At 30.3% G+C, this 16,979-nt stretch overlaps 1 protein-coding gene across 2 annotated transcripts in view; it reads right to left on the bottom strand.

Annotated features, from left to right (window-relative positions):
• Positions 1-3,073: 3,073 nt before the first annotated feature.
• LOC121258471 (chaperone protein dnaJ 10-like) overlaps positions 3,074-16,979 on the bottom strand; it is a 34,515-nt gene continuing 20,609 nt past the window's right edge. Inside the window, exons 2-10 of one of the 2 annotated variants that reach the window (XM_041159995.1) lie at positions 8,356-8,537; positions 6,864-6,923; positions 6,314-6,396; positions 5,635-5,800; positions 5,430-5,559; positions 4,061-4,219; positions 3,772-3,944; positions 3,393-3,473; positions 3,074-3,285 (exon numbers count right to left, since the gene is read on the bottom strand). In XM_041159995.1, coding sequence (XP_041015929.1) covers positions 3,205-3,285; positions 3,393-3,473; positions 3,772-3,944; positions 4,061-4,219; positions 5,430-5,559; positions 5,635-5,800; positions 6,314-6,396; positions 6,864-6,923; positions 8,356-8,442 — 1,020 coding nt within the window. In that variant the 5' untranslated portion in view covers positions 8,443-8,537 and the 3' untranslated portion in view covers positions 3,074-3,204. Of the gene's footprint in view, positions 3,286-3,392; positions 3,474-3,771; positions 3,945-4,060; positions 4,220-5,429; positions 5,560-5,634; positions 5,801-6,313; positions 6,397-6,863; positions 6,924-8,355; positions 8,596-16,979 lie in introns of those variants that run through there. The other variant, XM_041159994.1, reaches the window with a different exon arrangement.

The following is a 16,979-nucleotide window of genomic DNA, read 5'->3' on the forward strand; positions in this document are numbered from 1 at the left end:
TATATATATTTAAAAGTGTTAAAAATACATATATAAAAAGCCAAAAAACAAAACACACCAAAATAATTAACAATAGCTCCCAACGGTTGCTGTAGTGCCTTATTTTTCTGTAATTTTTTTAAGAAAATGATACTCTCATCACTGAATTTTATCTCTCAATGTTATTGTTGGAATTTTTTTTTCTTTTTCTTTTTGCTTAATGATTAATGAAGTATTTTTTAATAATATTGTGATTTTTTTTATTCTTAAAAAATATTTAAAAGTGTTAAAAATTACATGTAAAAAAAGAACAAAACAAAAAAGACCAATTATACCTAACGGTAACATCGTCCTTATTATTATTATTTTTTTTAACACATAAGTTCTTCATTGCTTCAAACTGTATTATGGCCTCCAACCATTAAAACAGACATAATTCATGGATTTACATAGTCTATATCTAAAATTTCATAGCCCAGTGAGATAGCTTTCTTAGCCGGTTGATGTGCTATCTTGTTTGCCTCCCTCTTTACGTGTTAAATTTTTCATTAAATTTGAACTATTATGTTTATAAAGCGGTAAACCTTTTAAAACTAATGTTTTATTATGAACCATTGTAATTTTTAAGTTTCATTTCTTTTCTTACATATAAAAGATATAAACCAATTCAAAATTCTACTCAAAATCATTAATTTAACATTTATATTATTTTATATTTTAAGCGGAGTCATATGACTCAAATGTGACATTCTACCTATAAAAATAAGTATTCTACCCATTAAACTTGAAGTGTCATGTTTATGGAACAATAATCTTTTCAAAAACAATGTTCTATTATGAATTGTTAGAACTTTTAAATTTTATTTCTTTTATTACATATAAAGATATAGACCGATTCAAATTTTCACCCAAGGATGTTATTTCAACTTTTATATTATTTCGTCAAATAAATCACCCTATAAATCGTTTCAAATTTCTTCACTATAAAATCCAGTATCTCTTTAAATCTCTCTCCCTCATGCACAATATACACAATAATGAACGTATTGCACAGATTATAAGGTTCTTTCTAATTATTCTTGAGTCAGAAAAGTAAGAGAACGTCTTGTCAATTGTTAATGAGGACGGTGACTCGATTAAGAGAAATCTTACAAAAGAAAAGAACAAAATAAGTCTTATACACTACACACACCTAACTAATCTAACTAATATGCGAGTCGGAATAATCAAATTTCTAATTTTTCAATGATTGTTTGGAAAATAACACCCAAAGTTAAGATGATTCGACTCTATGCTCATACGACTATATGCAAAGGATCATGCTATAGTCACCGACTCACCGCTCACAGCTACCAACTGTGTAAATATAATGGGCTTTCTTTTTCTTTCTTGAGTTCTACTAAAGCCACCAAAAAAGTCACTCGAATTAGGCTACCAAATAGTACATTTCACTTTTTTCTTTATCTTTTTTTTCATATATATTTTTTTAATCATCATAAACATTTAAAAAAAATAAAAAAAAATTTACAACATTATTAAAAAATATTTTTTTAATCACTAAATAATAAAAAAAAGTCATTTGAGACACTTTTTAAATTCAAATTTAGGATCCAAAGCATTTCTCTTGTTTCTTTATTGATTGTGGGCCCCAAGAAAATTATATGGCAACTATCATTGATTACATTGACTTGACGCTATATACGTATTATTAAGAAGATATGAGATGAGATATAAATTAAATAAAATATTATTAAAATATTATTTTTTAAATAATAAGAAAATGCTACGCCCACCGCTCAAAATGTCCCGCTCTCCCTTCCCGCTATACGTGGTTTGCCACGTTGTATGTCTTTAAAAATTGAAAAGATAAAGCGTCCTTCATCTGAATAAGTTAGAATGACGTTCGTCTTCATGCCAACCGAAACTCCTTTCAACTTTTGTCTTCGTCACTTTCGTCTTAAAGCAGAGGAACTCATCTCAAATTAAAAAATTAACCTCCTTTGTCTTCAAGCTTTGTCTTCAAGCCAACCGAAACCCAGTCCAGATTTCATCTTCGTATTCAAGTCAGAGGAACCGATTTCAAATTTTGTTTGTCTTTGCATAACACTTCCAAGGCAAGCTTTTGTTTTATCTTCAAGCCTGAGAAACCCATTCTGCCCACCAAAGATAATCCATTTCTTATTTCATTTTCAAGCCAAGCCTCCATTTTTGTCTTCAAGCCTCCAGTTTCAGAACCCATTCCGTCGCCTCCCTCAGATAGCCTCCAATCCCAGTTCGAGAAACCAATGCTTCCATCGACTCCCCCTTGGGTCACCACCCCTTCAAACCCATTCCGTCACCTCCCTCTCAAACCTCTACCCCTTCAGAAAATTTAGCGCACAAAGGCAATTAATTGTATTGTTTATATTAGTTATAACAAAAGAGGCTAAGAGAAAGAATGTTGGCGGTAAAGTACTTGGTTTCTTTTACTAGGTTGAGTTTTTGCCCGAAAGGATCCGATTTTTTCTGCTTGGGGAGTGGTGTATTTTAAACTTTTTTCTTTACAAATTATAGGGTAGCTCTTATGTTTTATTTGACTAACACCTTTTCTTTTTGGGTAGCTGTTGTGTACCCATATTAATGGAAAGAAGACAGTAACTTTGATTTAAAAAAAGAAAAAAAAAAAGAGAAAAAAAAAAGAGAGCTTTCATACAGAGATGGATGAATTCTGGGAGTGCAACATGTCCAAAAACTTAGCAGAAGCTCTTACCGCGCGGACTAAAGACGGAGGAGTCAAAGGAAATGAATGCAAGCTTTTGTCGGGGGTTGGGGATTTTCAGAAGAAATGAAGAGCAGTCGGGGATTTTCGGAAGAAATGAGGAGCGCGGGGGGGGGGGGGGGGGGGGGGGGGGTGTTGGGCGGGCTCGTAAACGGTAAATATCAACGGTAACTGTAGCATCGCCCTAATAAATATCCCTTCCCATTTTACAGACTGAGACTGCAAGTTACATACTAAAGAATCCATGGATAAGCGTTGGATGGACAAGGATTTATCTATTGAGGAACAGAATGCTTATTATAATAAATATAAACAACAAAAGCATGCCAATCGAGAAACAGAAAACAATGCAAACATTGCTCAGCATCCACTAAATGGGTAAAAAGATGAAGAGATAAAGTACCCATCACATCCAAATCACAACATTCATCAAAATAAAGCAGGTTTCTAGACAAGTCTTGAGATTACTAAGATGATGAAGCAGCATCAATCGGTTTGTCACTTTCATGTCGCAGGCTGTTTTCTCTACTGTAAGGAGCCTTGGCTCCCTGAAAACAATGAGAATTGATCCATTAGGATTAAGCCGGCCATATAAACACAGAGAGATTAAACATTTGACTCAAGCTACCATAATATTTGCAAAACAACCACTTACTTGAAAGATTGTTCCTAACTTTTTCAATGCTTTACCCCGCAGCCTCAGAACATCCTTGGAAACACTAGGGTCTTTGAGAACCTGAGACACAGAGAAGAGTCTAGATTTTTTATTTTATTTTTTGCTAAGTAATGGAGTCAAGGAAATCATTTCTTAAAATTTTTCATAGATGTTAATTTCTTATAAAGTTAAAAATGAACCTAGAGTTTCTTTTGCTCAAAATCTCTATAACCTTTAATTCTATAAGCACCCAAAATTCGAGATTATTATAATCTGTTGATTTACTGGTATATAGTCTTGAAAGTTCTTTATGAGCAACGGACAGCTAAAATCATCTAGCATCAAGCCAAAATACTACAGAGAAAATATTAAAACTCACTGCTTCGCAGACATGCGACAGGATTGTCTCGATATCGACGACATTAATCTGCCAAAGGGAATTAACCATGGCTTCCTTCTTATCTTCAATGGCTTTCAGCAAGTTCTCTTCTTTGTTTTCTCCTTGGTTTAGCTTCATCAACTCATCCTGTATCTGAATTAAAGACACGGCACCTACACATTCAGAGAAGTATGAGCTATTCATATTCATTAGCAAAACTCAACATTGACAGAACGACCTAGATTCTATTGTTGAAAAAAGAAAAAGCTTGATAGCAGAAACACAGTACCTGAAGCTGCCATCACTTGCGACTTTATCAGATGTCCTTTATCCCGTACCCATTCTGCTAAAAATGGTACCTTCATGAATCGCATGTCTTTTCCAAGTTCCTTTGCAGCTTTCCTTGAGTAAATATAGCCAATGGTATGTAGCATAGCCTCACCAAAAGCTGATATCAGTAACAAAAATGAGCAAGCAAATTGCACTTGGTGACAGGGAAAAAGAGCGCTACTATTTCTTTGTATCTAATGAGTACCTTTGCCTCGGTATGCAGATATGATATAAATTTTTGCCTTTAAAGGCAATGGAAGACCAAATGAGGCCTGAGCAGATATGCAAGCAGGCATGTATGTATTAAGCATTGCATGCACTTATGAAATACAAATGCAATACCACCTCCATTCACTGCTACTCACGCAAAGTGACTAAAAAGTGTGAAATGAATGGTTTAAAAACCAGTTGGGCTTGTTCCCAGCATAAACCCTCCACCAGATGGGTAATGCAAACTGTCAACATAGTCAACCAGGCAGCCTGCTGACAAAGTGTGGACTTCTGCTTGGTGAAGATTTTGTTCTTGGTGAAGAGGGGGGGGAGATAGATAATACTAAAAGACTTCATATGAATTTTCACCAAATGAAGCGTTTTACTTTTATCAGATTTATTATGTTAATGAGGCTCTCTCAAATTACAATAACAATAAATGCCTCTGAAAGTAAAGTAGCTGCTTCTCAAACCCTACAGTAATAGTTATTTGTATTTTGTGCCCATCAATTGCCTTATTAACCAAAAGAAAAGAAAAGAAAAAAAAGCCTTATTAGCCAAGCATTGACCTAACTAAACTAGATTGAGCTTTTATGTAATTGAAATCTAGAATGGAACCAAAACATCTTTTGGTTCAGTAGTGTTAGACTTTAACTTAACATGCCTGGGGCATCTTGAAAAATTATAGAGACCCTGATGTTTGCTCAAGGATAAAGGATTATTGCTAAATGTGAGCTAATTCGTTCATACGACCACTCTAAAAAAATAGACCACCTTCTGAGAGGGAGATAAGGAGCAGGGGAAAGGATACAAAAAAAAGTTGTTTAAATGTCAATAAATTTCTTTTGCAAGTAGTTATAAATCTGAGATTTCTGGAGAATCTCAATCAGAAATTGCTATAAAGAATCAAAAGATCTCATACATGACCTGAAAATAGCTCATCAAGGCCATCTATGATGCTCTTGCTTTAGTAACTTAAACAGTTTCTTACTTTATTTCAATTTAATATCACTCTTCGTTCCCTGGAATATATTGGGGTTGCTAATGTTAGGAGAGATTCTTGGAAGCCAACACTTTCCAATTTGTAGAATCTTAGGGTGGTTAAATATAGAAATTACCAACTGTTGAGAGTCGTCGTGCTTCTGAATTTGCCCATTCTATGAACTCGTTTGTTCTACCTTCAACAAATGGTTGAAGGCGATTTTTCAGTATTTCTATGAGCCTTTCTTCCCTTTCCTTCTGTAATGCCTGCACGTGAAAAAAAAGGCAGGAGTTTCAGTTAAGTGAATCAAGAATTTTAGAGCAATGGTGAAAGAAGTATACCTTTAGCTTCTCCTGAATTCTTTGCTTACGAACCGTAGGATCTTGTGAGTCTTCTTCCATTTCAACAGATGCCAAAGAAGCTAATGCAAGTTGCCCAACATACTCTTCAAAGAACTCACTCCCAAAAAGCATCCCAAACACGGCTGAAGGGTCCACCATGGAGTCCCTGGCAAGGAGAAAGCAGTCACTAGGTTTTAGGTTCAAATAAAAAAAGCATGCAATAAGGAGAATGCAAAGGTTAATAAAGAAGCCGGTTGAAATAGGAATAGCGATATTCAATAGCCTAGTTAAGGTGCCATTTTTTGTATTAAATATTATGATCCAATGTCATTCAGTTTGAAATTAACAGCTCTCTTACAACCCCCCAAAAATGCCTATAAAGTTTCTTTCGATCAATAACTTGTGCTGCTTTTTACATAATTACTTTGATACATAGATTTCTTAATATAATCAAAGCGAAGCATTGTCGATGAAGTAGAAAAGGTTCTTATAATCATCAAAAGACCTGAAGCTCTATTATAAATTGCAGAAGTTTCATTTCTTAATAGCTAATCCAAAGCGCAATCAATTTTTTAAAAAGACTGAAATGTCTAAACCTATGCTCAAAGCAACCCCCCCCCCCCCCCCCCCCCAAAAAAAAAAAAAAACCCACCCAAAAAAAAGGTTTGCATAAACTTACGATAAGACTCCTGCCTTTCCATGCTTGTCATATGCTTCACGCTTCTCAGGATCACTTAAAACTTGGTAAGCTTCACCAAGTGCCTTCACATACGCCATGAGCCAAAAAATAAGAACGTAAGAAAAACAAAAACAAAAGATTTAGAATTGTACTCTTCACATTTTATTTTACCAGTATTGTTTCCTTCACATTAAAATGCTTATAGAGCTAAAATGACTCAAGGCAACTTAAAGAAAAGCAATGTGAATCTTTGGCAAGAGGGTAGAATATGATCTATATTAAAACATAATTTACCTAATCAAAAGGCTCAATATAGACCTGGAAAAAACTTAGATTTTTCCTATTTGGTAATGCAGACTTGGGAATTCACAGTAATTAAATGATAGAAGAAGTATTTGTTTTCACAAAAAACTTCATATATAGCTTAATGAATTACATGATAACAAATTGAACATGTAGAACGGTACAAAACTCAAAATAAGATATTTTGTATAAAATATTAAGAACCTGTTAAATAGGATTATTTTGTATAGAATATTAAGAACTATACCTGGAAATTTTCAGCAGCTTTAGGGTCTCCAGGATTTTTGTCTGGGTGAACTGACCTTGCCTGGAAAGAACATATAAGATATTTTCTAAGCGAAACATTTTACTAGTATTTTACTTCTAGATTCAAGATATGACAGTTCTAAAGTATCTAGAGAAAAACGAAATTAAAAAGGTTTACTTGCTGTATTAGCAGGTTGAAATGTTGTATTCACTATGACTCGGAAAATGGCAATTGGGAGTGGTATATCTGGTTCCCCATGAAGCGAAATTTGATTGTCAATCTGTGGTCTAAAACTTGCCCCTTACCCTTCTATTGTCATATTTGTTAATAATTTTTCAACCCAAAATAAAACAAATGCCTTGAAAAGAAAGCTGAAATATTGCAATAGTAGCTCAAACATACACACACACACACAAACAATAGCAAACTGGTTCTAATCCGATACATTAAACTGATGGTCTAAAAGCAAGTAAAATTAGGTGTCAAACAGACTATGAGACTTTTTAACGCACAGGTTATCAACTCAAACTCACCTCAAATCATGAGCTAATGAAGTATAATACTCCCCTAATTAAACCACCAGGCATTAATACACTGGGACTGGATGAAACTGGAATTAAATTATTAGCCATTTTCCAGGTATCACTGGGGTGCTATTAGCCTGTGGCCACAAAGTTTATGAAAATTGAGGAATGTGTTACAGAAAGTTTTGGACCGTGGCCACTTTCATGGTTTTGGAGTGCTTCTCGCACCTCTAACTACGTAGGCTGTGTTTGGCTGCTAAGACCATCTTAATTCTACTGCTCACAAACTATTCACTATTATTCCATTCACATATGATCATCTGACTTGTTTGGGGATTGAGATAAAATGAGAATTTTGTGAATAGTAGTGAGATAGTTTGAGTTGAGTATTTTTTTAGTTTTAGAAAATGAGAGGAAAAAAATTGAATAAAAAATATTATAAAATTAAAATATTGTAAAAATATTGTAATAATATTATTTTATAATATTATTTTTATTTGAAAATTTGAAAAATTTGTAATTATTTTTTATTTTTGATTCGAAAAATTAAAAAAGTTGCAATAATTAAATTGAAAATTTTGTATTTGAATTATGTTTTAAAATAAGATACGATCAGATGAAATAAGATCAGCCTCAAACCAAACCGGCTTTCCAAACGTACCGTACGAGTCCAAAATCGGAAACTACATCGAAACATACCCTACGAGTCCAAAATTGGAAACTACATAAACTTCAGTAGCGCTTAGCCAAAAACAAAAAGAAGGAAAAAAGAAAAAAAAAAAAAAAAAAAAACAAAACAAAACCAAAACTGCTTTCAAAACTAGGGTAAACCCTAGTTAAGGGTCTAGGAGCCCAGCCGCGATTTTGGTTTTCAGGCAGAAAACGAAAGAAGAAAAAAGAAACAGCGCAAAAAACAAAGTAGTTGAAGATGCCAGAGGCTGAATTTGAAGGGAAAGGTTAGGTGTTACCTTAAGGTAGTAAGCCTTCTTGATCTCGGCCGCAGAAGAGTCGACATTGACACCCAATACATCGTAATATGCAGTTTCCTTCACCATATCTCCTCGATCACAGCTTGGAGCAGCACACAATAGTGATACTAACGTTACAATTGAAGCAGATCTGGGTGATGTTTGTGCTTCTTACATTAGGGGAGGGAGAGGGGAAGTGCAATGTGCATTAAGACCAAGTTATACGACGCCGTTCTATACGGACAATACCGGAATATAATATATATAGCGGACCGTGAGGAGCCATCTGGGATCTCTTGCAGGTTTACTTATGGCAACACGTGGCGTATAGTCTATTCAATGCCATCCAAGTTTGCACACTTGGCATGTCCTTATATTTTTTTTTTCTTTTTATTTTAAATATTTTAAAGAATAATTAAAAGAATATTAATATATAAATAGTCATTTTTTTAATTATTAAGTAAAAAAATATTAAAAAATAAAATAAAATATACAAACGATTGAGCATACTCATTAGACATGATATCATTTTCATTTTCTGTATGTTATGAATTCTAGTCCTGGAATTAGTATGGTTTATGGATAGGATTTAATGCAATGAAATCTACGTCTATCTGTCTTCAAATTATAAATGTATTAGTAAAAAAATTTATAAGAAATCTTAATCAAATATTTTAACTTCTCATTCCACACATATTAAACAAGAAAAATGTTTATAGAGAGGGCTATAACGTGCATATCTTTTGAAAAATAATCAATTTCACTTTTCTTTAAAAAAATTGACCAGAGTTGCAACCATGAAATTTATGAAAAATTCAGATTCACAAAAAGATCTTTAAAAAGTGAGATTTATAAACTGACATATTTAAATATGATACATTAAATTTTCTTTATACTAAAAAGATATTTACAATCTGATTTATCACAAGATTTATAACAAGTTATATTAATTTATTAGTTTTATTTGTTATGAGATTTCTTTATGAACAATATATTTCTCGAAACTTATATCCAAGTATTTAGAGAAATGCTTGGGATCCCCATTTTGGGTCCCGGGCATTTCTATCAAGACTATTTTTTTTTAACTTAATAATTAAGTAAGTATTTTTTGATGATATTATAATTGTTTTAAAAAAATGTTTAAGAATATAAAAGAATATGAAAAAAATTATTAAAAAAAAAAACATTTAGGTCTTATCGAGACCGATCCTCGTGCTACAACGTCGGTGGGCGTAGACGACTCAAGTATTTATCGTTAAATAATTAATAAAACAAGCAACTACGCAAGTAAAATCTTCATTTTAACCATCAAGTTGTGCGTATTAAAGAAGCTTCCTTAAGTCTATCCTTAGAAACAGCTAAACAATTTATCTTGTTTGAAGAACTTTCGGCCTTTCTAAACAGCCAAACAAACTAGCGGAATCGAGGGGGCAACGAATGGCAGGGTTCTCGTATTGGGCCGTACGACAATGTGGCCCAACTGTAATTGAATGCCGGTTTCGGGGCTATCTGGGAAAATAAGATCGTGGGCTTGAATGTGAAGGCCTAATAGGCCGAGCTAACTCATTTATACCGAGAGAGCATCTATCTGAAACCCTACAAGAAGTCCTGCTCGTTTGCTCGTTTTGTTCCAGCTTTATTGCAATAAGTATCCGAAAAGCAAAAGAAATAGAAAAAAAAAAATTTCATCATTTCATTCACCATATATATCACATTTTTTTTTCTCTTACTAAATATGTGGTATATAGATGATGAGTAGAAAAATTAAATAAATTTAAAAAGAATAAAATCAAAAAAAAATTAATTAAATAAAAATAAGTATGGTGTGTAATGTATGAGAATGATGAGTAACAAAACTCAATAAAAAAAATTTTTAATTTTTAATTTTTAACATTTTTATCTAATCACTACCTAATCATTATTCAATAACAAAAATCAATAAAGCTTTTACAAATTTTAAAACAAAAATTATATTTAAAAAAATTTAACTTTATAATATATTTAGTTTTTTTTCTCTTATTTTTCTAAACCCAATAAAACCATTCCAAATGTTGAAACATGCCTAAATGCTACTTTAAACGACAAAGTTTTTTAGCATTATCTAAACAGCTCTCTTACGTGAGCGAAGATCATGGCCTAAGAAAGAAGTAGTAGGAAGGGATTGATCTTCTAGTGCATTGCACGAAACCTGAAGGAAAACAACAAGATCTTCTAAGCTGCAGCAAAAGATTAGATCAGATCACGCAAATGCACATATATTTCCGTTTCCTTTCCACCATAAAAAACAATATTATCACTTTTCATGCGCCTTGAATATATAGACTTATATTCTTTTGCCCTCGTATATATTTATATATATATTTATGCTGCTCGATCTTTAAACATTTCAGGGCATAAATTCATCCAAAACAAGCCTAGTCTCGGTTTGACGCATGCCTAAAAAGAATCTCTCTCTCCTTCTCGAAAACTCTGTCTCCCTTTCTCTCTCTCCCCCCAAAATACGATTGGTTAATATTATACAATTAAGGTCTCGTTTACATTTAAAATTTAGATAAACTCATCTCATCTTATTTTATTATTACAATTTTTTTAAATTATCACATAAAATATAATAAACAATTCAATTTTTTCAAATTTCAAAACAACTTTCTTAAATTTTCACACAATATAATAAATAATTTAACTTTTATTCTACTATTCACAAGCTATCTCAACCCATCTCAACTCATCTCTGAATCTAAATCACTCCTAAGTGTGAAATTCTTATATATTTCCTTTGAAAAAAAAATTAAAGATTATTATTAAAAAAACTAATTTTGTTACATGCAGTCGCTTTTACGTACTGTACACTCCACTTATGTCATAGAACTCAACATTTATTTTATATTAAAAACAAATGACATGGCCAATCACATCAACGGAATGTGCAAAGAGTAGGCAAAGTGATTGTACAGAGAATTTAAAAAAAAATAATAGTTTTTTTATATAAATCTCAAATTTATTTATTTTTTCAAAATAAATACGCTAAAATTACATAATGTAGAATTTCAAATATCATTTCTCTAATACAAATTGATTAATTGAACAATTCAAAGAAGGATACTATAGCAATCACATGGTACATTGCAAACAGTTTAAACCCATAAATCGCACTAAAGAGGTATTTTTCTTTCTTCGAGACAACCAATATACATGAATTAATTGCAAGTAAATTCGAATCAGCTGATCTCTCACCAAACCAAAATGATTATTTAGGAGACCCCATTCTTCAATTAATGGAGCAGTTCAAGTGCAAGATTGCCCACCTGATCTCTCACTTAACTAACTAATGTCCTTGCCACTTCCTTTTTCCAACATCCAAATCCTAAAAAAGGGGAAGAAGGCGTGCTAAGAGATTTGGTCATCATTGTTCTCTTTTATTTAGATGTGGAGTTTGCTTTTTTGCCTTTTTCTTTCGGAATAAATCTATGGGTTTATTTCACTTTACCCCCGTTCTTTAGTAAATTTTCCTAATTCCCTTCTTTAACAGAGTTACTTAAATTAGCTCCATTACTATTACTACAAAGCTCTCTATGCTTGAAATACTACTTGCCTCGTTCCCTATCAATCAAACTCCCCTAACATTTTTATAACTAATGCAACTTGATATATATATTATATATATCTATCTTTTTTTTGTCTCTTGGGCAAAGCTCCGGTTCATTATTCGTGTCCCTTATGTTATGTTGCAAGACACGTGTCTCACATCTAACGAATCTAATTTTAACCTATCGATATTTAATTGAGTTTCAACCTTTTTGTAAATTTTTCCTAATCTAGTATAATAGAATGTACGAGATTTACACACTATCTATCATTTCCCTTTATATAAATACAAAGCTATAAACTCTTACTGCGATGCAATTTTTTCTTTTAATAAATTACCTTACTGCAATTGCATAATTTGCAACTTATCAAACATGCGTATATGATAAAAGATATTCGTTCGGCCTGTTTTTTCATGCTCTACCGACATGAGTTTCTTCATTTTAAATAGCAAGTTAGAAATATTCGGAAAAGACATAATAATACACCTACAATATTTTTATAATTATTTTACTATTTATTTCAATTAAACTAATGTAATTGTACCACTTCTTTAAAAATTATTTTCAATCTTACATAATTACTCTTTATTTTAAATAGAATTACAAAATAGTTGTAAATTAATTGTAGGTTTATCGTTAATGGCCCAAAAAACACATATTATAAAACAGTTATATATGAATATGACTTGTTTACATGAAGAAAGATAAGTCTATTAAGTTTATTTAGAAACCAACGTTAATGGAAATAATAATGTGATTAAGTGTATGTTTGGAATTACGGTGGAAAATATAACTTATAACTTATAGTTGAAGTAATAATTTTACTATTAAAAAGTTATTTATTGTTTGATAATTATATGTTTAAAACACTTACAAACATGTTACTTCTGTTTATAAACAAATTAAAAAAATGATTTGTGGGGTATAAATGACGATTATATGATTTTTTAAAGATTATAACTATATTATTGAAAGTTTGAAAATTGTGATTATCTAAAAGTTGTATAAGTAGTTTTGCCAATTATCAATCTTTTTAAAATTCGAATTACATTCATTATCCATAAAAATACATTTGAGAAAATGCATCAAAACGATATTTTTCCTCAAACATACTTTTTAGATTATTTGAGATTAAAAGTTACTTTAATATATAACACTTAAACAATTTATTTTTTCTATTAAAAAACCTTTAGAGTTATTTAAACACTTTTTAAGAGTCATAACACCACTCCAAACAAGCCCTAAATAAGCTTAAATGATTTCATTCCATTTAATTAGTGCACACCACGTGCGCGTTCCTGTGTTCCCAACCTATGACACGGTATTTAATAATAAGGATGCTAGTTATCAACTCTCACCGCACATTTAATATATTTTAAAAAATTTTATTTTATTATTATTAAACTAATTGAGATGCTCTCATAATTGATATAAGAAAAATAAAAAAATAAAAAATAAATAAATATGATGTGTGAGGATAATAAGTGAAACTATTTATTTAATAATAAAGTAATACTACTCGCCATTCATTTTAACATCATCATCTCATCATAACATCATGTTATATTAAATAATTTGAGATTATTTATTATGTTTCACTTATAAGTTTATTATTTAATATCACATTAATGAATGTTGAGAGAACAATGATAAATAAATTTTTTCTTAATAATAATTTGGTCTTTTTAATACTCTTGCTCTCTCAACTGTGGCGGACCCACGTTCAAGGCCTCCAAAATTTTCAAAAAAAATCAAAATAACCCCACATTTTATTTATAATTATATAAATATAGAAAATGTCCCTCCAACAAATTTATAATCCTCATATGCTCTCTAAGATTTTCTAGAGTTTCAATATACCTAAAAATACATCTCACCACTTTGTTTCCTATTTATAGCCCCAAAATTTGATTTAATTTTCATATATTATCTATTTTCAAGAATGTGGCATCACCAAAATTAAATTAAAATTAAGTTTAGGAGAAATAATAATCTTATTAATATGGATCCCAAAGTTTTTTGTTGTACAATATAATTAGGCTTTTTAATATGAGATCTAAAGTAAGAATACAAGAAAAATCATTTAAAAGTTGATGATGTATATGAAAAATATTTTAGAGGTAATTTTATCATCTACACTTAATTGAACAAGAAAAAATGTATTTAAGATCTCAATTATAACATTAAATGTTTAATGTGACACGAAAATATTTAAATTTTATATGAAATTTGGTAAACTAGCTTACATATTAGAATGAAATATGTCATTCTAAAATTTAAATACCCCATTACAAAAATAATCATGGTTAAATATTATTCCATTAAACATTATTGCCAAAAATATGAAATATATGTTAAGTTGTATTTTTAAGATTTTATATGTGTATGTAGCAAATTACCTAGATTTAATTTTACAAATAGTTATATTTTTATGATTTTTTAATCTCTATTTATTTTACATAAACGTGTAATGCAGTAGAAAAGTTGACCCCCTCCACAAACTTGCTGGTTCCGCCACTGAACATCAACTTGTCTTTCTTGATTATTAACTACCAAACTTGTTATGTTACTCTCGATTCTCCAATATAGATTAGAGGAGGATTTAGATTTCTTTAAAAAATTTCATCTAATATTGAAGATATAAAATGATGAGAGACACATGAAATAAATTGTATAATATTTATTATATAAGAATTAATATATTTAAAATCAAACAAAAATAATTATAAATATTATAATATTCACTTTATTAATATCTTTTTATTTGAGACTTTGAAATAGTAATTCTGATATATAAGTGTGTCGTTTGGATTTGAAAATGAGTTGAGATGAGTTGAGATGTATTATTAATAGTAGTAAGATAGGTTATGAATAGTAGTGAAATTTATAAGTTAAAGTTGATAAATAATAATGAATAATAGTGAGATAAATTAAGATGAATTGAAATAAATTATGAATACAAACCTCTGATTGAGTGCTTAGCACTACTGAACCATGAGTGACTGAGTCTGACTGACCAAAACTAGACAGGGGGATGAACCTTTATTTACTTCTATTTTTTTAAAACGACACCTCTACTTTTTCTCCATCCTTTTTTCTTTGCCTTTATTTTTCAATATTTTTGTTTGTTTTCTATATGCGTGATGGGGAAGTGCAGTAGGTTATAAGCATTGGAATCCGAACCTCCATATCTCTGCAGAAAAAATGGAGTTGGAACCCACTTGCTATTTCAATTGGATTTAGCTAGATCTTCACACAGCAAGTGTTACAAGTTCATTATTCTCTCTACATTTGGTTGGTTTTTTTATTCTCACAGAAAGTGTAGAAGGAACAGTATTAATGTTTACAATAAAAAAAAAAAAAAGAAAGAAAGAAAAGGAAATGAACAAGCTCCATAACCAGCTTGTTTGCAATTCATAATAATCAGATCCATTAAATCATAAGTAATATAAGATATAATTTTCGGTTATTCAATCTTGTAGACGTCATTTGAAAAAAAAAAAAAAGAGATTTTTCATTCAAAAAATTTTTTTTTTCATGTAGATGCATGGTTTATTTAATTTTTGTTAAAAAAGAATATGCGAGATTTAAACATCTTAAAATTATAAATATCATTTTTTTAAAATTATTATCGACAAATAAGCCTTGTGTTCCTCTAAATTATGCTGCAATTACCCTTAATTAATTTTTATATAAGCAGGGCTTTTAAGTACTTCCAAAAAAAAAAAAAATCTGCAGGAATAATATATCATTTTCTGAAAAAAAAAAAAAAAAAAAGGGACCAAAGAATATATAGTACAGTACTCCTCATTGCATTTTCCACGTGCATAATGCACAATTATAATACGTTGGCATCGATGATAACGCAGGAAAATGTCAGTGGTCACAGACCACCTAATATATGTATAAAACTGTGACTAAAGCTTCGTTTCGGAATATAATTCATTTTAATTTATTATTATAATTTTTTTAAATTTTAATATGAAATATAATAAATAATTTAATTTTTTTAAATTTTAAAATAATAATAATAATAATAAATAATATTTTTTTAACTCAACTCATTTCAACATCCAAACACACTCTTAATTTGTTTACGATCCTTCATCTGTTTTTCAGTACTGGAAATATTGTTCCCTGCACGTGGGACTAGTTCCTCTCCACTGGACGAGCACTTCCATTTCAACTCTTTAGAAAATCACGTGGCTCTTTGGCTTTTTACATATCGATCCGTACAATTCTTGTAGCTTTAACATTGTGTTAATCTTTTTTTAAAAAAAAAAAAAAAAAACATTGTGTTAATCTTTTATTAACCCTTTTTCAGCAAATAAAAAGAATAAAAAGTATTTTGCTTCATCTCTCTGTGTTTTCCTCGCAGAATGGAGTACTATGCACTGAAATGCTTGGTCTAAGTGCTGCTTTAATTTAGGCCCATTTTGAAGTCAATAGCTGGTTCTTTTGATGTGTACAACCTTACTATAAATGAAAATTATATTCCTCCGAAAAATTCTCAATAATTCTGTGTTTATTTACAAATTTAGTATATAATACATAATTTATTATGAAGTCTATATTATATTCATAAAAAAAACAACATATCTATTTTTTTATTCAATGTATTTGGTGTGCCAATAATCAAGTTTATAAAAAGAAGTGTTACAAATATAAAGAGATTTTATAAAAATAAATATACAAGCTGGTGTAACTCGTTAGATCTAATATTGTACAATAAAAATAATTTTATAATATAATGTATCATATCACGTCACATCAACTTGTGAGTTTATTTTTATGAAATATTTTTAACGGGACGAAGCATTTCTTGCTTGCAAATAGATTTATTACGATTACAAATCTTGTTATCCGAAAGGATTTGTGAGAATTAGGCCTCGTTTATTTTTAAAAAATATCTAATCTGATCTAATCATTACAATTTTTTCAACTTTCAATATAAAATAAAATAAATAATTTAATTTTTCAAATCTTAAAATAAAAATAATATCAAAAAATATATCATAACAATATTTTATTCAATAT

Source organism: Juglans microcarpa x Juglans regia, chromosome 3S (genome assembly GCF_004785595.1).
Source record: "Juglans microcarpa x Juglans regia isolate MS1-56 chromosome 3S, Jm3101_v1.0, whole genome shotgun sequence".
Classification (NCBI taxonomy): domain Eukaryota; kingdom Viridiplantae; phylum Streptophyta; class Magnoliopsida; order Fagales; family Juglandaceae; genus Juglans; species Juglans microcarpa x Juglans regia.